The sequence below is a fragment of the Misgurnus anguillicaudatus genome, chromosome 17 (genome assembly GCF_027580225.2).
Source record: "Misgurnus anguillicaudatus chromosome 17, ASM2758022v2, whole genome shotgun sequence".
In the NCBI taxonomy this organism is placed as follows: Eukaryota; Metazoa; Chordata; class Actinopteri; order Cypriniformes; family Cobitidae; genus Misgurnus; species Misgurnus anguillicaudatus.
Window position 1 is genome coordinate 33,088,676 of NC_073353.2, and position 22,690 is coordinate 33,111,365.

Consider the following 22,690-nt stretch of genomic DNA (forward strand, 5'->3'; position numbering starts at 1 on the left):
CTTGTTTTCCATAAACTTGTAAAATAGGTAAAATGCATGCTGTCATGCAAATAAATGGCGTTACAGACATTCTGAAATAAGTTTTCAATGTAGGGTTTTTAAGTTATGCTGACAAACCTTAGGACTTAAAGGTGCAGTGTGTAATTTTTAGAAGGATCTCTTGACAGAAATGCAAAATAATATACAAAACTATATTATCAGGGGTATATAAAGACCTTTTTATAATGAACCGTTATGTCTTAGAATGAGACATTTTTATCTACATACACAGAGGGTCCCCTTACATGGGAGTCGCCATTTTGTGACGCCATGTTTCTACAGAAGCCCTTAACAGGCAAACGTTTTTACTAAGTTGTCTCCGATGATGACATGTTTTTCCGGTGGCGGCTACCGTAGCTTCTCTATGCGTTTCAAAAGCAAAGGGTGAGCAGTGGACTGAGCCGTTGGTTCGCAACCTCACCACTAGATGCTGCTAAAATTTACACACTGCACCTTTAAGACCTCACTGTATATTATTGACACTTTTCAAAATAATGGCTTTTATGTGTAACCTAATATAACTTAGACAGTTTTTTCTTGTTTACATTGCAGATGAGTTCGCCCTAAAAAGAAACAACCACATTTTGCTTGGATCCAAGATTTTGCATGAGTTCAGTGCTTCTCATAACCGTATTCATATTTCTGTACTTTTCTGGCTTCATTCCACTATAATATGTCATCTCTCTTTATTGATGTGCAGAATAGATTGCAAGTATATATTGCCAAGTATTGTTAATATTAAACTATCACAGATGAATAATTCATGTCAAGATTCAGGTTAGTAACAATCAATTTATTGTATATATATATATGACCAAAGTTCTCCCAATCTGTACATTTATCTGGTTTGCCCAAACTTTCTGCGGTAACATTATACATACTCTTGATGTACATATTTATGACATGTTTTCCGTATTATTCTTATTTTTAAAATAAAAATCTCTATATTTATTTTGTTATTTTTTATTCAGATAAAATTGTTATTTTCTTACGTATACCATTATAAACAGGATACATCTTGCAATGTAAGGTGGGTAGGCCTACGTGGTGGTAGTATTAGTAATAGTGAGAGTATTAGTGGTTAACAAGTTCACTGGTGACTTAAAAACAGTCAAAATTACCCATCAGTGATGAATGATGTAAAATTAGGGAATTGCAGTATTCGAGCAGTAGCCTATTTATGCGGTGGCTGACTAATGATAGTTGTTACATAGAAACCTTTCTAAGTTGGTAATAAACAGAAACTGAATTTCTTGGTAGGATGTGGAATAAACACATTTGCTTCAGTATAGAGAAATAATTAAAGAGCATATATTGTCCGATTCACGTTTTTACATTTCCTTTAGTGTGTAAGTGTGTATTAGTACATGTTAACTATACTACCCTAGAAAGGCTAAGTGCAGTAACTATGCAAACACTGAAACCAAGAAAAATGCCCTTAAAGTTTTTTTTACTCCAGCCAGTCAAACATGTTACTGCAATTTTGGCACACACGTTTCTCTGAAATGCGACAAAATTGAACCAGGAGACTCTGTCACAAGACACAACAGATCTCACAAAGCCCATTTCAACCGTTAACTCAAGTTTGACCGAAAGCATAGTTACTGCGCTTTGGCTTTGTAGGGCATATGCGAAAGGTAAAAAAACCCAATGTAAAATCTCTTTACAAAAACACGGATTGTAGAAAACAATTTACCCGATTCCTCCCTCTTCGGACTCACAGCCTGTTAACTCCTGTTAGCATTGCATTGTGAGCTAATCTTTCAAACATGGTAAAGGGCGTCATATTTCCGGCTGACGTCAGAGGTGTTCAGCCCAATCACAACGTACAGATTAGATGTCCAATCAGCAACACAGAGCTTTTCAGATCTGTGCGTTTCAGGAGTGAAATCTGGAGCTACAAAAATGTAAAGTATGTGGAAAATAATGTTTTTTTTTTAACCATAAACCACGTGAACACATTGTATTATACCAAATACACAAAATAACGAACAATGAAATAGGTGCACTTTAATGCTACAGCATATAATAGAGGGTATGCATTGACGTCACTTTTTCACGTGACCATGCCGGAACTCGCCCTATTGAGTGGCAAACGTTTAACAAAATAGCTGGTTTTCATAGCGGCTGCTGTAAAAATGCCAGTAAAACTGACTATTTTCAGCTAAAATTGAATTTAGTTGGACTTGATAGCAGAGGTGGACAATACTTAGTTACATTAGTTACATTTTCCAAGCATATGTGCTTTATTAGGGTGTTTGTATTGGGAAAAATTTTACTTTAAACCCTACATTCTAAAGCATAGAATCATACTGTGTGTATTCTTTAATATTGCATATTAAAATTTATTTAATACCTAATTACATTAAAATTGCAATGTTTTACTTGAGTAAAAGTATGTTAATGTACTTAAATATTAAATGTAAAACTTAGAGTAAGAGTAAAAATTCTGATAATATGCTTTGGAATGTATGTTTTCCAAAGAAAAACATGGATAAAATACAAATACCTGAAAAAATACTTTTAAGTTGAAACCTAAAATCTCTGTTTGATAGTGACGCTAGCAACTTGTCAACCCAAATGTGGTCTGTGGACGTTCGTTGCACGAACGATCTATTTACTTCTCCTTTCGGTGTTTTTTGGCAGTCTGTAAAACAATAGCTCCGAATTCTTGTTAAATCTGTTAGTACAGTCTTTTGCACAACAGGTGTTTCCCATTTAGACCCGTTTTCCCCGTGTTTTCGCTGATTTCACGTACACAAATACTGCTGCTCTGTCTTTTGCCACTCAGTGGGTGTAACCGCAGGCACTTTTGCCGAAGGTGACGTCACGTGCATACAAGTACCCTTACGATAGAAACCATCACATCAGTACTATATATATATGTGGTGGTCCCAAAACACACAAAAAGAATTCTGTTTAAAAACTAATGGTTCCTAGTGGTATTTTAATGGAAACCATCAGAATTTCTATGTGTGCCTGCATAATTTCTTCAATTTTCATTATGAAATATAATTGTTTCTTGTTGGGCTAGCAAATACAACATTAATTTTGTATTGTACAGGGTTCGATTACCAGGAAACACGCATGCCGATAAAAATGTATATCTTGTAATGCACTGTGGGTCAAAGCGTATGTCACATTCACATGCACACACAACACGGTGTACTGTCTTTTTAAATATCTGGCGTTTCGACGTTCATTGCGTAAGTCGCGTCTGATCCTCTTTATATGTGTCTTTTGTAATACGAATAATAAGGAAAACCAACTGCTCTCCTTAAACATCCCTTGTCATTTCTGAAATTTCGTAGGATAGGAATTGACACACATCCAAGGGGCTTTAAGTTTCGTTTCTGTCTCATACTCTCGCTTTCTCAGAAAGCGCGTGGTTACATGGGCTGTTCCGTAAGTTTCACTTTGCCCCTCCACCGCGTGAGCGCTCTTCTGTGAACAAGTCTAACGTCACATACCTTATTTATTTAACCTTACAGTTTCTTTCAAATTGCTTTTACAATTAATTAAATAAAAACATACTGCTGCAATGCTTTTGCTGTTATTTTTCCAAGATTGTCAGCGACGCACGCGGAATGTTGATCTTTTATACCCATATTTTTTTTTAACCATTAATAATACTTAATTAATTATCACTGTAATGAAAGTCAAGCACTTGTCAAACTGGATTGCGTGGCTTTTTGCTTAAAAGCCAAATAAGTTTCTATTTTCCCATCAGTTGCGCATCTGTAGGACTCACAAAGTCATGGGAGGGAGCCGCTTTTCTCACAACAGCCATTCTCTAAAAGGGGCGTGGTTTATCACACGCAGTCAGAAACTGATTGGTTGTCATCGCAGAGCTGTATAAATATTACAAACGCAGCGTTTTGATGGGTTCAAAATCGCAAAGTGGGCAGAACCTGCGGCACTAGATTATGGTTTACACGTTTTTGGAGTCATTAATGAGAACCTAAATCTGAAGAGATAAGACGATCTGTATACACGCTTGAAACCTCTTCCATGTTTAAAGGTAATTTTTGGTTTGTTATAAACATTTAACTATGTGAAACTACTATAGCATTGACGGCTTAAGAGTCTTTTTATTTAAAGGTGGGATATATGTTATGTAGCCTTTAATATAACATTGCTTATTGTTGTAAACAATGCAAAATGAGCAGAATATCTCAGATAAACCTTTTAAAATGATATTGTAATATTAGTTAGTGCTTTAGTTGTATTATCATTTTATAATTTATTATTAAATGCGTACTTTTACAATATATATTAAGAAGTATTTACAATACAAAATTATAATTTGTAATTTTTTGTTTGTTTTATAATTAACTGTCATTTGCAACGTATTGATGATTGTTAATCTCTAAAGTGACACATGAAACAATAATGTCAACACGGATAGGATGTTGTAATGTAGGAATCTTGTTGGTAATGGTTTGTGGTGTTTAAAGATGACACTGTGGAACCAGCTACAGCTGCTGGACTCTATGTATTTAGAGCAAGTGGATCAGCTTTACGATGAAGCTTTTCCTATGGAGATCCGTCAGTATCTCAGTCAATGGATTGAGAGTCAAGACTGGGAAGATTTATCAAAACATTTTACATTCCTCTATTTTGGATGAAGATAATGTTTGAGTTTTGATAGATCAATAGTCTCTGTGAAAATACTGAGACATTCCCATATCTGTACTTAAGAAGAAAATGCAGACCCAACATAAGATTAAACTATAATACAAGTAATGTAGAATGGAAGATGATGAGTTCAATAAAATCAATATAGGCTACAATAAAAAGAATGCAAAAATGGACTATATAAAAATGAGTAGACTAGTAAATACATACAGTATAAGAAAAATAAAAGAAGTAAAATACAACACAGATGTACAATACACAAACATACATACAGGTTGCTTTTAAAAAAAAATTGTGTTGTAAGATCCTTCAGTTTAATGTTTTCATTTTATTAATAAATTCCTAAATTGAAATCATATTTTATTTAATTATTACACCTTTGTTATTTATTCTGTGCCATCCATATTTGCTTTACCCTATTGTTGGTTGTAGGGAAACAGTAGCAGCAAATGTATCTTTGGCAACCGTACGCTTTCATGAGCTCCTAAGTCAACTCGATGAGCACTACAGTCGCCTCAGCCTGGGAAACAATTTCCTGTTACAGCATAATATACGCAAAATCAAGCGTAACCTACAGGTGAGCAATGTTTTTTTCTTAAACTACAATACAACGAAAACAACAATGGCTGTTATCATCCCATAGTATATTTTATGGGACAGTCATAAATGATCGTGTTTTATTAGATTCACTTTCTGGAGGATCCCGTTCACATGGCTATGATCATAGCTAACATTTTGAACGAAGAGCGGAAGATATTGGAAATTGCAATGAGCTGTCAGGTAAGGCACATTATAAAAAATGCAGCATTTTTGTCAAATAAACATATATTTACAAATTGACAAATGAAGTTAAACAATTTGTTTTTTCACTTGCAAAACCAAGTTGTTTTTTTTACAGTGCATTTTTTCTTGATTCCCTGACACTCTTAAGCTTTTGTTGTGTAAAGTTGTTATCTTTCGTCTAAGTACATGTCTGGATTTGTGTATAGGGTAAATCTGATTCATCGCAGGGGAGTAATATGATGGAACAACAAAATGAGTTGGATAATAAAGTCAACGGTTTGAAGAGGAGTGTGCAGGTAAACCGTCCGACTGAGGGATTACGTTTTAGAAAATAAAAAAGTTAAACAACTGCATAATTTACTTAAATCATATTCTGTAACATTTCCTTTTTAAACCTGAACAACATATAACAGTAACAGTCTTACCACATTTCCTTTATTGTTTCACCACAGTAATGCATTATACAATAAACAGACATATCAGTTCTGATGTGTGAATTAAAATCTTTTTCCCCCAGGGAACTGAACAGGACATTCAGGTTCTGGAAGATGTACAAGACGAGTATGATTTTAAGAAAAAGACCTTGCAAAGTCGAGGTAAAATAAGATTTAGGATCCTATATATATATATATATATATATATATATATATATATATATATATATATATATATATATATATATATATATATATATATATATATATATATATATATATATATATATATATATATATATATATATATATATATAAGATTTAATGTAAATATCAAATCTAATCTGATTCTGAATATTTGTTACCCTGTCTTAAAAAAGAGATATTCATGGATGGACATGGACATGGATAGAGATAGACATGGCGTTACTAAGTCAATATTAAGGATATTTTATATTGTCACAGAATATTCTTTACATTATGTATAGGACTACTTTATGTAGAAAACAGCAAATCTCAAAAAATTACTTTACATATGTGTGTCATGCAATCGGTTACTGAATAAAATAACATGTGAACTGAAAAGTGAAACTTGTATGGTTGTTGCTTCTTTGTATAGTGGAAGTTGAGATGAATGGTCAGATAACCAAAGAGATTCAGCAAGAGGAAATGGCCATACGACAAATGCTTATTGGATTGAACATAAAAAGAGAGGTAGGTCAACGGGAAAAACCAACACACCTATTTAACCTATTTAAGTGTGAGCACATGACTATTCAGATTTATGGCACAATGACTCTTTTTTTTGTATACTCTTATGTGTAGGTGGTGATAAAAGAAATAGCAAATGTGCTGACTCTAGCCGATCAGATTGAACACACACTCATATCAGATGAGTTACCTGAATGGAAGCAAAGACAACAGATGGCTTGCATTGGAGGTCCACCTAACGCTTGCTTGGATCAGCTGCAAAATTGGTAAGAAACAGGAGTTTTGTTTATACAAAATTACACATCATTTTTGGAGTTGGACAAAGTTATTTTGATGGGTTAGAGGATTGCTTAGTACCCAAGTCAAGCCCATGGAGAACACATGGAGATAAATCAGCATGAATTGTGTTACAGGTTCACCATAGTGGCCGAGTGTCTGCAGCAGATTCGTCAACAGCTGAAGAAAGTTCAGGAATTGGTGCAGAAATTCACCTATGAGAACGACCCGCTCACGCTGGGCAAAAGTCAGCTGGATGAACAGGCCCTGTCACTCTTCAAAAACCTTTTATTAAAGTAAGATTAACATACCAACACACTTTATCCTTAACAAGCATTTTTATATAGGTGAACAAGATGTATTAGGAGTTATTGTCGGCAATCTTGTTTGAGGTAGGGTGAAGTGAGGCTTTAAATGTTCACAGGGGAATTTAACTGTCATTTGTGGTAAATGATTTAAATATTGGGTGAGGATGAAAGTGTTTGTGATGTGTCTTTCAGTTCTCTTGTGGTGGAGAGACAGCCTTGTATGCCCACACATCCACAGAGACCACTGGTGATAAAAACAGGAGTTCAGTTTACTGTCAAGATCAGGTAAATTCCTTTGAAGTTGTTGTTTTTGTTGGGTTTTGCACAGACATTGAAATGACACATTTTTCATGAATAGTAAATATTTAAGAAAATATATTTTTTAATGAAGATTGATTTGTGTAAATCCAGTATCATTTGTTTTGTAGGTCACTAGTCAAACTCCCAGAACTGAACTGCCAACTCAAAGTAAAGGTATCTATTGACAAGTAAGTGTCTATCTGTCTGTCTATCTATCCTTCCATCTGTTCATCTATCTATTTCTGTCTGTTAATCTGTCAGTCTGTCTATCTATCTTTCTGTTTGCCTGTCTGTCTATCCATCCACCCATCTATCTCTCTGCCTCTCCATCTGTCCATCTATCTACCTTTCTGTCTGTCTGTCTGTCTATCCATCTGCATGCCTGTCTGTCTATCCATCTGCCTGCCTGTCTGTCCAACTGCCTGTCTGTCTGTCTATCCATCTGCCTTTCTAAATATCTATTTGCCTGCCTGTCTGTCCATTTGCCTGTCTGTCCGTCTGTCCTTCTGCCTGTCAGTCTGCCTGTCTATCCATCTGCCTGCCTGTCTGTCTATCCATCTGCCTGCCTGTCTGTCCAACTGCCTGTCTGTCTATCCTTCTGCCTGTCTGTCTGTCTGTCTCTCCTTCGGCCTGTCAGACTGTCTGTCTATCCATCTGCCTGCCTGTCTGTCTATCCATCTGCCTGCCTGTCTGTCGGTCTATCCATCTGCCTGTCTGTCTGTCTGTCTGTCTGTCTGTCTGTCTATCCATCTGCCTGCCTTGTCTGTCTGTCTATCCATCTGCCTGTCTGTCCATCTGCCTGTCTATCCATCTGCCGCCTGTCTGTCTGTCTATCCATCTGCCTGTCTGTCTGTCTATCTATCTGCCTGCCTGTCTGTCCAACTGCCTGTCTGTCTGTCTATCCATCTGCCGCCTGTCTGCCTGTCTGTCCAACTGCCTGTCTGTCTGTCTATCCATCTGCCGCCTGTCTGTCTGTCTATCCATCTGCCTGCCTGTCTGTCTGTCAAACTGCCTTTCTGTCTGTCTGTCTGTCTGTCTGTCTATCCATCTGCCTGTCTGTCTGTCTATCCATCTGCTTGTCTGTCTGTCTATCCATCTGCCTGCCTGTCTGTCCAACTGCCTGTCTGTCTGTCTATCCATCTATCTGTCTATCCATCTGCCTGCCTGTCTGTCTATCAATCTGCCTGCCTGTCTGTCCAACTGCCTGTCTGTCTGTCCATCTGCCTGCCTGTCTGTCTATACATCTTTCTGTCTATCCATCTGCCTGCCTGCCTGTCTGTCTATCCATCTGCCTGTCTGTCTGTCTGTCTGTCTGTCTGTCTGTCTGTCTGTCTATCCATCTGCCTGCCTTGTCTGTCGGTCTATCCATCTGCCTGTCTGTCCATCTGCCTGTCTATCCATCTGCCGCCTGTCTGTCGGTCTATCCATCTGCCTGTCTGTCTGTCTATCTATCTGCCTGCCTGTCTGTCCAACTGCCTGTCTACCTGTCTATCCATCTGCCGCCTGTCTGTCGGTCTATCCATCTGCCTGTCTGTCTGTCTGTCTATCCATCTGCCTGCCTGTCTGTCTGTCAAACTGCCTTTCTGTCTGTCTGTCTGTCTGTCTGTCTATCCATCTGCCTGTCTGTCTGTCTATCCATCTGCTTGTCTGTCTGTCTATCCATCTGCCTGCCTGTCTGTCCAACTGCCTGTCTGTCTGTCTATCCATCTATCTGTCTATCCATCTGCCTGCCTGTCTGTCTATTCATCTGTCTTTCTATCCATCTGCCTGTCTGTCTGTCTGTCTGTCTATCCATCTGCCTTCCTGTCTGCCTGTCTATCCATCTACCTGCCTGTCTGTCCATCTGTCTGTCTATCCATCTATCTGTCTGTCTATTTATTTGTCAGTCTGTCTATCTATCTTCCTGTTTGCCTGTCTGTCTATCCATCCACTCATCTATCTGTCTGCTTATCCACCCGTCTGTCTGTCCATCTATCTACCTGTCTGTCTGTCTGTCCATCTGCCTGCCTACCTGTCTATTTATCTGTCTGTCTGTCTGTCTATTTTCCTGTTTGCCTGTCTGTCTATCTATCCACCCATCTATCTGTCTGCCTATCCGTCTATTGTCTGTCCATCCATCTATCTACCTGTCTGTCTTGTCTATGCATCTGCCTGCTTATCTATCTGCCTGTCTATCCATCTATCCATTTATCTGTCTATCTGTCTGTCTGTCTGTCTGTCTGTCTATCTATCTATAATAATTGATTCATATGTTGTTTTTCTACAGGAATTTAAATGAGATGGAGGCAGGGAAAAGGTATGTATATTCTTACATAGAAATAGAGTGCACATGTTATTACCATGTTGTGATGTTTTGATATAATATATTACATAGTTCGTACACATAAAATTACTAGATGATGTCATAGAGGAACAATTTTTAGCTGTATGGTTCAATAAAGAACCTTTAACATCCATAGAACCTTTCTAATTCACAAAAGGTTCTTTCTACTGGTAAAAGGTTCTTTAAACTACAAAAATGTAAGAAGGGAATGGTTATTTTAAAATGTTTTGACTGGGAAAGGGAACGAAAATGGTTCCTCTATGCCATGGCATCACTGTGTAAAGAACCTTTTGTAGCACCTTTATTTTAAGAGTGTATATATTTATACTGTTTATACACTCTCAGAAAAAAAGTTACAAACGCTGTCACTAGGGCGTTACCTTATCAAAAATCCACATTTGTACCTAAAATGTGAGAGCATATTAGTACCTCACAGGTGCATACCTAAAAGGTACATATTTGGAGCTTAAAAATGAGGATGTTTTAATAATTATAATATCATGATTATTTAAAAGCTGTTTTATGCACGCCACCAAACCTCGCATGATGCAATGCCCTGTCTCATCCTAGATTCCGGAGATTCAACATTTTAGGCACGCCTTTTAAAGTCATGAACTTAGAGGAATCCAGCGGATGTTTAGCAGCTGAATTTCGTCATTTGGTATGAAACGACAAATGCATCATGAAACTGATAAAGCAGGCATTATGAAACAAGTGCATGCTTTATTAACGTTATTCCTTTGCTTTGTTTACAACAGCAATTAAAAGAAATGAAAAATAACAAAACAAATGAGGTAAGCCAGAAATGTACATACTGTAGATTATTAAATATACATTATACTGTAAATCGATCACCGGTTGTATGTAAAAATAAATATATTTTTTTGCTTCAGAATCCTTTCATCATTTCCGAGGAGCTGCATTTAATAAGCTTCGAAACTCAACTCCTTCAGCCAGAAATAAGCATTGATTTATCGGTAAAGTGACCTGTCTGATATACAGCAGTTGAGCGGAAGCTACTTTAACAAGTGAAGATGACTCCAACATTGTTTTTAAACAGATCACATCATTGCCTATCGTGGTGATTTCACATGTGATGCAATTACCCAGCGCCTGGGCTTCTATCCTGTGGTACAACATGCTTTGCAGTGAACCTCATGTATGATTCTCGTCTTCGGTGTATTCAAAAATGTCTCTGTCTTCTGATGTTTCTAATCTCGATCTCCCGTCTCCATTTCAGGATCTGACCTTTTTCTTGAATCCACCTCCAGTGAAATGGGGGCAGCTTTCAAAAGTCATAAGTTGGCAATTTTCATCCGTCACTAAGCGAGTGCTGAATTCTGAGCAGCTCAGGATGCTGGCAGACAAACTTCTTGGTGAGTTTTTTTTTTTTGCTTTGTTACAAGAGTTATAGTAGTAAATGCTCCATACGGTGTTATTATATATTTCACATTCACAGGGGCTGAAGCTCAGGGTGACGCTGAGGGCCTCATCCAGTGGAATCAATTTGCAAAGGTGAGTTTGTTAGTGGAAACGATGACAGACAGAATGTCATTCGCTTACTTGAACAAAGCACACATTTGTTTGCTTCTCTGTTGTCATCACATGGTTTACTGGTAAAACAAAACTTAGTGATACTGTGGTTGTGAAACCAATGCCGCGAAGAATGCATGTACTGTATGAATATAGATTGCTTCTTGAAACACCTGGACCTTCTCAGAGGACACATTAATTGCTCTGCTGATCTTTTATGGACATTTAATTTAATTATTACAGTTTTTCTCAGTCGCGTTGGAGCATTTTTCAGATCAGAAACGAATTTCTCAAAACACTTTGTTCAAGTTGTGCATCAAGTTGTGCACAACATAAAAGCAAATTCTCATTGTTTTGGACAAATTGCAAATGCTTTGATACAATTATGCAGATGACTATGTACAATTGTCTACTATTTGCGTCATTTTTATCAAAATACTAGGAATGCATAACGATTAATCACGATTAATCTATAGCAGAATAAAAGTTTTTGTTTACATATGTGTGTGAACTGTGTAATATAACTTTGTATAGATAAATGCACACACATGCATGTATACATTTAAGAAATGTTTACATGTGTATATACATTTGTATATTTATGTATCATTTATATTATATATAATACTTAATATATAAATATTTTTTCTTTTCTTAAAATTATACATGCATGTGTGCATATATACATATACATAATTATTATACACAGTTCACACAAATATATGATGTAAACAAAAACTTTTGGTGGTAGTTGAGGAGATTCCCCCAATCATATGTAAAGCGCTTTGAGTGCTGCAGAAAAGCGTTATATAAATGTAACAAATTATTATTATTATTAATTATTTTGCAATAGATTAATCGCGATTAATCGTTATGCATCCCTACAAAATACATTATACTGGTTCTGTTGAATAGTCTTACACCTTAAAACATTTAGTTCATTGAACAAGGCGTGTCATGCTAAACAACACAGTCTCAGGGCAAGTCGTTTTATAGTAATGAACATTTTTATTAATTTATTTGTGTTTGATGACACGAATTTCCGCTGTTTTTTCCAAAGTCTTTTTCGTCCTTCCGAGCACGAATTTCTATCAATGGCTGTTCGTGTCTGTGGCACGACTTTTTTTATTGTGTCATTTTATATTTTTTTCTCATCGTTCTTTCATATTTTTAAATCATTGTCACTTGGGGTTAGGGTTAGATTTGGGGTTTGCGTAAGGATGTAATTTTATGCATTGGTTTCTACATGTTTTTTCGTCCGCTTTTAAAACTATTCTCGTCTGGAGTTGGGGTTAGAGTTGGGGTTTGGGTTAGGAAGTCGCAGAAAGTGATTCTAACCCAAACCCCAAGCGACAATGTTCAAAAAATAGAAAACAACAATGAGAAACAAAATGAAGAAAGTCGTGCACGAACAGCAATTGACAGAAACTCGCGCCGGGAAGGACGAAAAAGACATTCGTCTCCAGGAACACGAAAAACGGCAGAAATTCGTGGCATCAAAATTTTCGTTACTATATCACGACTTGCCTTGAGACTGTTTATCTGTTACTGTAAGCATGTTTTCCATATTTTTTTTGTCTTTTGTAAGTATGAGCTGAATTAATAAATTGCTGTCAAGTGAATCTTGAAATTTTGAATTACAGAAAAATTTACTTTGAGATGACAGGCTTTTGCAGGACATCCATGATGTTGTGCAGTTTGTACAAATTATTCTGAGAAATTCACGCATTATTTTGCAAATTTAAAAAATGATTGAAAGAAATACTACAAAGCCATTGAGAAAAACTAACACTTTTAATATATTTTCATATATTAAAAATAGAAATATGAATCGGTGTCTACACAGGTCTCTGCTAATGAGAGGGCTGTACCGTTCTGGCTGTGGATCGATGGGATATTGGACCTTATTAAAAGACACCTGCTAAACATCTGGAATGATGGGTACGAATTTTTATTATAGTTGAACACATTGGGGCCGTTTCCCAGACAGGGTTTAGGTTAATCCAGGACTAAGCCTTATTTATATTAGGACAATTTAGAAGTTTTTAAAAACACACCTTACAAAAAACACTACAGATGTGCATCTTGAGACAAAACAATGTCACCGATATATGTTAAAATTAGTCAGGGCAAGATGTTTTTAAATTAAAGCAGTTTAAACATGGATTTTAGTCTGGGATTAGGAAAAACCCTGTCCAGGTAACCAACCCATTGTGTACTAGTAATGGGACAAAATATTTGACACTGCCTGTGAAAACCAGACTAAAGTCATTTTTTGTGGTTTACTTTTTTTTTTACATAGAATGTTCTTTACATTATGTAGGATGATTTTGTGAAATATAACCCTGATATCTTTAATATTGAATGAGTTAAGGTCATGTTAAAGGATTACTCCACTTTCTTAAAAAACACATTTAGATAATTTACTCACCCCCATGTCATCCAGATTGTTGAATGTCTTCCTTTGTTCGGTCGAGAGGAAATTGATTTTTTTGATGAAGGCATTCCAGGTTTTTCTCCATTTAATAGACTTTATTGGACCTCAACAGTTTGCAGTTTGAATGCAGCTTGAAGTTGTAGTTTCAAAGCAGCTTCAAAGGTCTTAACCGAGGCGTGGGGGTCTTGTCTGGCAAAGCGAGTGTCATTTTTGGCAAAAAAGTACTTTTAAGCCACAACTTCTCGTCTTGCACTGTCCGTGTGATGCGCCGGCGCGACCTCACGTAATGTGTCATGACTTCGAAACGTCACGGGTTACATTTGTGAAACACACATTTGTGGACCATTTTAAACAATAAACTAACATAAGGACATGAATTTGTATCACTCCACATACAACAACATCAGAACAGCCCTCTTCTCCACACTTGTAAACACTGGGGCGGTAGTTTCGCATACGTCATACTTGACCTTTCGACGTCATGACACATATTGTGAGGTCGCGCTGGCGGGTCGCGCGGATGGTGCGAGACGAGAAGTTGTGGTCATTAAAATGTATGTGTGAATGTGTGTGAGTCATTAAAAGTACATATTTTTTATTTTCTTGCCGAAGATGACAGTCATTTTGCTGGATGGGACCCTTATACCTCGTTTGGGATTGTTTAGAGCCTTTTGAATCTGCATTGGAGCTGCAATTTTGGGCTGCGTTGGAACTGTAAACTGTTGAGGACTATTGGATTGAGAAAAATCCTGGGGTGTTTTTCTCGGGGAGCTTAATTTCTACTCGACTGAACATAAAAACATCAACATTTTGTAGGGCATGGGGGTGAGTAAATTACTGGGATTTTTTTCTATGAAAGTGGAGTAATCCTTTAAAGATTAAAATCAAAATGATGCTTATTTCATTGATATTTTAGGCTGGATATCACCGACAGGGTCACATATATAAAATAAAGCAGGAATGTCGCAAGTTATATCACATAAGTCATTAACAATAATGAGAAAGTCACAACTCATTTGCTCAGTTTTTTTGGTATAAGCATTTCTTGTATTATTGCCTCCCTATAATAAATCGCTTTATGGTTTCCTAATTTTTTCTACCTCGCTTTGGATGAAAGCATCTGCTTAATGTATTTTCTTATCCACCAATCAATTTGCACTTTGCTACACATATGTAGGTTTGTTGTGGGCTTTTTGAGCAAGCAGCAGGAAAAGATTTTGTTGCAAGACAAACCACCCGGTACGTTCCTTCTGCGCTTCAGCGAAACGTGTCGAGATGGAGGAATCACCATCACATGGGTGGAGCATTCAGATGACGGTGCGTGTTGGTTTGATTTGGAAATGAGATGGTCTATATTTTAACTGTGTCACTTATGATTGTGTAATTATGTGTCCAAAAAAATGTAGGCAAACCTAAGTTCCATTCTGTGAAGCCCTACACAAAGGCAGATCTGGTGAACATCTCATTACCGGATGTCATTCGTGACTATACGCTCACGGCAGCAGAGAAGGTTCCTGTAAACCCGCTCATCTATCTGTACCCAGACATCCCAAGAGACTTCGCCTTCGGTCCTTACTATACCAGCCCCTCTGAAGGTACATACGCTTTTTATATAGGATTGTTTTTTATTTATTCGTTGTGTTCTCTCCTCAAATGAAATTAACCGCACTGGTAACATATTCCAGTGCAGATTTTTTTCTTTTGTTAGTCATTCCTCACTTAGTGAACCAAACAGTATGTGCTATTTGGATTCAACCTCATTTTTGTGTCTGTAAAGTTCCTCTTTTTCGCTCTCTTTGCCATTATTGCGGTGAGGGAAAAAGCACAATCACATGACTTATAAAGGGAGGTGTTGTCACCACATATGATTCATTGGAGGCATTTCAGAATGCAAATGACCATGAACACGCACAAGCTTTGTGCTTAAGAACACATGGGATTTATCAACAAGGATAATCCTGATTATTTCGTACTTACGCCTATACTAAAATTCATTCGTAGGTCAAAATATAGATCATTTTATATGCACTGTTGATAAATGAGGCCCCAGATGTTTCAAAACTTCTTGTAAACCTTAGCTGGGATTTCACACATGGAATTTTCAGCTGCGATGTCCATGGGGCCGTAAAATCACCCACCTGAGGATCAGTTCTGCTTATTTGCGACGCTGAACTAGATTGTGTTGGTCATTATGGAAATGTTGCGCCTGTGTTTTTTCATTTGCGCCTTTTTAGTAAATAACCCACTACCATTTTTTGGAATTGTGCTCTTGTGCTAATTTGCCCGGTTTAGTAAATCTGGCCCTATATATTTAATAAAGTGACTCTAGAAACTATACTTAAGCATAATTTATCTTTCTTTTCCTAAAGATTTTATGATTTTTTTGAAAAGTATATCTACATTTTTTGTTCAGTAATTAATGTGCTGAAATACATACATTTTTACTGTAAAAAGATTTGTTGGGTTAACTTATAAAAGTAAGTTATCTGGTTGTCTTAAAATTTTGTGTTAATTCAATCTAAAAATATTAGTTAACTCAAAAAATTGTTGTCAACTAATATTTGTAAAGGGACACTCCACTTTTTTTTTTTAAAATATGCTCATTTTCCAGCTCCCCTAGAGTTAAACACTTGATTTTTACCGTTTTGGAATCCATTCATCTGATCTCCGGGTCTGACGGTACCACTTTTAGCATAGCTTAGCATAATCCATTAAATCTGATTAGACCATTAGCATTGCGCTAAACACCATTACCAAAGAGTTTTGATATTTTTCCTATTTAAAACTTGACTCTTTTGTAGTTACATTGTGTACTAAGACCGACGAAAAATTAAAAGTTGCGATTTTCTAGGCCGATATGTTTAGGAATCATACTCTCATTCTGGTGTAATAATCAAGGACTTTGCTGCTGTAACATGGCTGCAGCAGGTGTAGTGATATTACGCACTGCCCGAAATAGTCCCCGGCTATTGAAAGTTACCAAGGGGACTATTTTCAGGCACTGCGTAAATTAATTTTTCTTGCAAAAATTAATTTTCTGTCGGTCTTAGTACACGATGTAACTACAGAAGAGTCAAGTTTTAAATAGAAAAAATATTGAAACTTTTTGGTTATTTTTAAGCATGATCCTAATGGTCTAATCAGATTCAATGGATTGTGCTAAGCTATGCTAAAAGTATTAACACCAGACCCGGAGATCGGCTGAATGAATTCCAAAACAGTAATCAAATGTTTAACTCTAGGGGAGCTGGAAAATTAACATATTTTCAAAAAAGTGGAGTGTCCCTTTAAGTTGAATTTTAAGTTGTAATTTTTTTTAACAGTGCATAAATTAGCTGACTCCATGCAGCCACAAAAAAATCAACCTTAGACTGATTTGGTTTACTTTGGCATTAATTTCTGTGGCCACTGTATGTTAGATATCTTCTATGTCTACACTGTGAATATATAAATCATCTAAACATTTGAAATGAAAGCGTTTTTCTTTCCCACAGCTTCAGAAGAGATGGAGGTAGACAGGCCAATCTGCCCATACATGAACAGACGCATGATTTCTGTATCAGTAGTGTAAGTAACTTTCTGTTAAAGTATCAGTGAACACCATGCATATCCGCATTGATGGACATTTACCTTTCGGCCGGTGTTATGGTGTTAAACAATTGAGAAAAGTCCTATATGAATAAAGTTGAATTGAATTATGCTGATTTCTGACTTCCTTTATATAAGGAAGGAGCATATGAATAATGGTGGGAAGTCAAAATTTGGCACAATAGCAGCCCATTGGTTAATTTTACAACCAGTCCAGTGCTAAATATAAAATTTAATGACTAACTGAAATCATTAAAATGTGTTTAACATTTTCATTTTTATTTTTAGTCCATATTCAAGACTCAAAAACACTGCTAGAACACATCAAGACAGTTGGTTGGACTCACTGGTACGTGCACAACACTTATATTCATTTTATTTATAGGATTTTGATGAGGAACATGATACTGTTGTTAAAAATACTGTACATTTTTAAAGTCACCATGAAATAAAAAATGATTGTTTGTCATAAAAAATTATGGGGGCAGATGAATTAAAAAGAATGATGAGCATAGATAATTTTTTTTTCAAAACTGTTAACTTACCCGCACCCTCAAAATGACATCTCTTCCGATGATGACACAGTATGTCTCAGCCTGAGGGCGGGGCTATTATGATTGGCAGCTTTTATCCTTCTCCTCCAGCAACTGTCACAACCCGCAGTCGCCTCGCCTTCTGTTTCAACTTTTGTTTCATGATGACTTAAAAAATTAAGATGCCTCACGATGCCATAGATACGGAAGAGGATTAGGTCCACTGGTGAAAAAAATATTTGAATTCTGACTTTAAACTCAGAATTCTGACTTTAAACTCAGAATTCTGACTTTACTCTCAGAGTTCTGACTTTGGTCTCAGAATTCTGACTTTGGTCTCGGAATTCTGACTTTAATCTCGGAATTCTGACTTTAAGCTCAGAATTCTGACTTTATTCTCGGAGTTCTGACTTTACTCTCGGAGTTCTGACTTTATTCTCAGAATTCTGACTTTATTCTCAGAATTCTGACTTTATTCTCAGAATTCTGACTTTATTCTCAGAATTCTGACTTTATTCTCAGAATTCTGACTTTATTCTCAGAATTCTGACTTTAAACTCAGAATTCTGACTTTAAACTCAGAATTCAGAATTCCGACTTTAATCTCAGAATTCAGAATTCCGACTTTAATCTCAGAATTCAGAATTCCGACTTTAATCTCAGAATTCAGAATTCCGACTTTAATCTCAGAATTCAGAATTCCGACTTTAATCTCAGAATTCAGAATTCCGACTTTAATCTCAGAATTCAGAATTCCGACTTTAATCTCAGAATTCTGAATTCCGACTTTAATCTCAGAATTCTGAATTCCGACTTTAAACTCAGAATTCAAATATTTTTTTCACCAGTGGCCCTAATCCTCTTCCGTACATAGAAGAGTCATTTCTGGCTGAATCTTTTTTTTGGGGGGAACCAAAATTTGATTCTTTTATGGCATTACTGTAAAAAAGTGTGTTTACAACACGCACAGATATTAGAAATAACTGATATAACTAAAATCTCAATTGTTTTCACACTGGTCTCCTCTGTATCATAATAGTGTTTCAGCTCTAGTGCATTTATTCTGCTCCTGTCAAAAGAAGAAGAATTGTGTTTCTCACTATAATCAGTGTTGACATTTAGGGTTAAAACTACTTAATCTTTCTCTTTTTATAACAAAACGTGTAAAAAAATGTTTAGAAAGCATGTATGTTGTTACTGAGAATGAAATTGTATTGTGTGAATTTGCATACCACTCACTCACCAGCTAATGCAGCAGATACTACAACTGTAAATGCATATAAATCTGCTTCTGTAAAGTCATTCTTTCAAGAAAAAGACATCCCATTTCATAATGTGAAGCATTTATTTATTATTGCACATCAAAACTCTGTTTTGTAAACCACTGCCTTCATTGCACACATACAAACACTTTAGTCAGACCGTTAAAACCTACTAGAAACTGTCAGGATGTAAAAACCAACCTACATTGTATAGTCAAATGCTGTTTCAGATTTAACCCTGTATCTGTCTGTTCATATACTTTAACATAGGACAATGGTAGATAGTGTAAATCAGTGGTTCTCAAACTTTTTGGTGCCCCCCATCCCTTTTGTGAGGTGCATCTCTTTGCATCCTCCCAAAGAAAAGGCATAAAAAAGGATTAATGATAAATTAATGTATTTTATAAAATGTCATCAAACGGGGCCTCCAGTTTGAGAACCACTGGTGTAAATGCAAATTAATTGTATTGTTTGATAAAGATTGTCCAACATGTAACTGTTGGTTTTTCAGTTTTTTTGTTGTTGAGTTTTTAAAGATGTAAAATAAATATTTGCTATCCCCAGAGTATGTATGTGAAGTTTTAGCTCAAAGTACCATATAGATAATTTATTATAGCGTGTTAAAATTGCCACTTAGTAGGTGTGAGCAAAAATGTGCGTTTTGGGGTGTGTCCTTTAAAATGCAAATGAGTTGATGTCTGCACTAAAGGCAGTGCTGTGGTTGGATAGTGCAGATTAAGGGGCAGTATTATCCCCTTCTGACATCACAAGGGGAGCCAAGTTTCAATGACCTATTTTTTCACATTCTTGCAGAGAATGGTTTACCAAAACCTTTTTTTTTTACATTTTATAGGTTGATAGAAGCACTGGAGACCCAATTATAGCACTTAAAGGGATACTCCATCGTTTTGTCATATTAAAATATGTTATTCCTTAACTAAGAAGAGTTGATAAATACTTCTATCGTCTTAGTGCGTGCACTTAATCGCTGTGACACTTTGATAGCACTTATAATAGCTCTCATAATGATAGGGAGAGGGGTAGCGGATTTTTCAGGTGTGACTTTTTACTGCACAGAGTCGAAGTACTCCCAAAAGTGCTATTCTGCCATACATTATAGTTACCCTTTTAAACCCGCTTAGAAAAGCGTCACGTTTTTTTTGTGCCACCGTACTTGGTCGTATAACTACTCGTTTAAATAGGAAAAACATTGATATGTTTGACCGGAGATAGACGAGAAGTTGTTTTTTAAAAGTGCATATTTTAATTGCCAAAAATGACAATCGTTTCACTAAATAAGACCCTTATGCCTCGTTTGAGATCGTTTAGAGTCCTTTAAAACGGATGTCGTATGTGAAACTACGCCCCAGTGTTTACAAGTGTGGAGAAAGAGGACCGTCCCGACGTTGTTGTATGTGGAATGATACTAATTAATGTCTTTGTGTCAGTTTATTGTTTAAAATGGTCCGCGAATGTGCGTTTTATATATGTAATGCGTGACCTTTCGATGTGCTTACGCAATTACGTGAGGTCGCACTGGTGCGTCACATAGTCGAAGGAAGAAGAGAAGTTGTGTTTTAAAAGTGCATATTTTTTATTTTTATTGCCAAAAAATCGCTAGATAAGACCCTTATGCCTCGTTTGGGATCGTTTAGAGTCCTTTAAAACTGCAAGTTTAAACTGCATTAAAACTGTTAAGTGTTGGGGTCCATTAAAATGAGAAAAATCCTGGAATGTTTTCCTCAAAAAACAATTTCCTCTCGACATAACAAAGAAAGACATCAAGATTTTGAATGACATGGTGGTGAGTAAATTATCTGGATTTTTTTAAAAAAATGGACTAATCCTTTAAATTACATTTTACATGTTTTTTTTATAATAAAGATATTTATTTGACTGTTAAGTAGCTTAAACTGATATTTACAAGTAAATGACAGAAATATGTTGTAATTTATTTTTATCTAATACTATTTCAGTAGTACACACAACTATTCTGAGAATCAAATAGGTTAATTAATTTCCCATCTGTTTATTGTATTTACTAACCACCTTCAGCTTAAGGAGATGTATGGTGACATTTGTTTTTATTTGTCCTGTTTCAGGAGTCCAAGAACTTCAATAATACCTGCTGAACTATTGGACAACGTTATCACTCATAATACTTTTGTGCAAAGAGTTTGAATGGCGATGTTCAAAATATGATTTGATATCCAACTGATGACCTGAAGTGGACACAACTCTAAAACTATTAACATTTTTTTTTACCTTTTTTATTGATTATTGCACATCAAAATAAATATTTATAACATTGCTTTTACTGCACACATATACTGTACTGTACATACACTACTGCCTGCAGCCAGATACAGTCACATAAACATAAGACATAAACATCAGTCTGCTGTATTCAGAAAAACATTAAATAGTCTTTAAAACTAAACATTTTTCAACATGAATTTCTTTTATAGCTATCTAATTGATTCTTATCTTCATTTATTTTATGGTTCGTACAAGGCTCTGATCGAACAGAACTATCACTTTGTAACGGCTAAGACTATTCCTTACATTTACTGCAATTTAACAGATTAAATATATAAGAATACACCAATAGTCATTTGCATTTATGAATATAGCAGTCTATTAAAATCCTAATATAAGTTTATAACAATTATGTTAAATAATAATTTACAAGATGTAAAATAAAATAATATTTATAACATGACTATAACACTCCTGCAGCTTTCTTTTCAGTGTAACTGTAATACTGTATTTTTAACCCTTTTATATTCAGATTACAAACTTTATTAAAATGCAGTCAACAATGTGGATGTCTTCGAGTAAAGAATATTAAGATCTGTGTGTTTTAAAGAATCAAAAACTGAGATGATGCAGGAATAACTGTGTCTTTGGCAGTGGTTAAACCTTTTTCAGATATTTATAATTAAATAAACATAAAAATCATGCCAGCTATTGTAGAAATAAAACAATAAATTGTTTGGTATTTTTAACTCTATAAACAATAAAAATAGTTTGTCAGCTTTAACAAGACATTACTGGCACTTAAGCATAGAATGAACAATAAACATGTGTGTATTACAGGGTTTTACACCATTTTACATTACAATCTTACTTCTAAGAAACAAAGACGTCTCACGAAAAACTTATTAAACCCACAAAAGATAACACCAAAAATATATATCTATTTATTTATTTTATGACAAACAATACACTAACCTTACAAAGTCCTTCATTAGTGTGTTAAGAAGAGCTTCCATTACTGGCAGATACGAGTTATGTTTCCAGCATCCCATCCAGGTGTTTCTCGGTGGTCTCTTTGTTTTGGACAGGGTTTGCAGTTGGATTGTATTTTTCATTGTACTCTTGCAGAAGCGTGACGACGTCATGATGACCAAAGTGCCGTGCCTCTTCGATTGGTGTGTTGCCCCATCTGGAGGGAGAATTTCATTATTTTATGCAGTATGCACTCACAAAGAGCAATTTCAATCTGCATATCCTAAAGCTGAG

General features: G+C 35.9%; 2 protein-coding genes across 6 annotated transcripts in view; one reads left to right on the plus strand and one right to left on the minus strand.

The window, feature by feature from the left end:
- stat4 (signal transducer and activator of transcription 4) overlaps nt 1-19,731 on the plus strand; it is a 46,594-nt gene extending 26,863 nt beyond the window's left edge. The window contains exons 24-48 of the mRNA XM_073854794.1: nt 3,770-3,860; nt 4,020-4,060; nt 4,497-4,623; nt 5,109-5,254; nt 5,362-5,457; nt 5,667-5,756; nt 5,978-6,056; nt 6,514-6,608; nt 6,720-6,871; nt 7,019-7,177; nt 7,382-7,474; nt 7,618-7,677; nt 9,756-9,785; nt 10,383-10,473; nt 10,571-10,606; nt 10,706-10,789; nt 10,873-10,971; nt 11,053-11,188; nt 11,272-11,327; nt 13,192-13,286; nt 14,960-15,099; nt 15,189-15,377; nt 17,277-17,349; nt 17,659-17,714; nt 18,917-19,731. Of these exons, the coding sequence (XP_073710895.1) occupies nt 3,770-3,860; nt 4,020-4,060; nt 4,497-4,623; nt 5,109-5,254; nt 5,362-5,457; nt 5,667-5,756; nt 5,978-6,056; nt 6,514-6,608; nt 6,720-6,871; nt 7,019-7,177; nt 7,382-7,474; nt 7,618-7,677; nt 9,756-9,785; nt 10,383-10,473; nt 10,571-10,606; nt 10,706-10,789; nt 10,873-10,971; nt 11,053-11,188; nt 11,272-11,327; nt 13,192-13,286; nt 14,960-15,099; nt 15,189-15,377; nt 17,277-17,349; nt 17,659-17,714; nt 18,917-18,939 (2,337 nt within the window). The 3' untranslated portion in view covers nt 18,940-19,731. The remainder of the gene's footprint in view (nt 1-3,769; nt 3,861-4,019; nt 4,061-4,496; nt 4,624-5,108; nt 5,255-5,361; nt 5,458-5,666; nt 5,757-5,977; nt 6,057-6,513; nt 6,609-6,719; nt 6,872-7,018; nt 7,178-7,381; nt 7,475-7,617; nt 7,678-9,755; nt 9,786-10,382; nt 10,474-10,570; nt 10,607-10,705; nt 10,790-10,872; nt 10,972-11,052; nt 11,189-11,271; nt 11,328-13,191; nt 13,287-14,959; nt 15,100-15,188; nt 15,378-17,276; nt 17,350-17,658; nt 17,715-18,916) is intronic.
- Nucleotides 19,732-21,252: 1,521 nt separating this feature from the next.
- The window catches only part of glsb (glutaminase b), a 47,231-nt gene continuing 45,793 nt past the window's right edge, over nt 21,253-22,690 (minus strand). For 2 of the 5 annotated variants that reach the window (XM_073854644.1, XM_073854645.1), the window contains one exon: nt 21,253-22,613. In XM_073854644.1, the coding sequence (XP_073710745.1) occupies nt 22,457-22,613 (157 nt within the window). In that variant the 3' untranslated portion in view covers nt 21,253-22,456. The remainder of the gene's footprint in view (nt 22,614-22,690) is intronic. The other 3 variants (XM_073854641.1, XM_073854639.1, XM_073854640.1) reach the window with 2 other exon arrangements.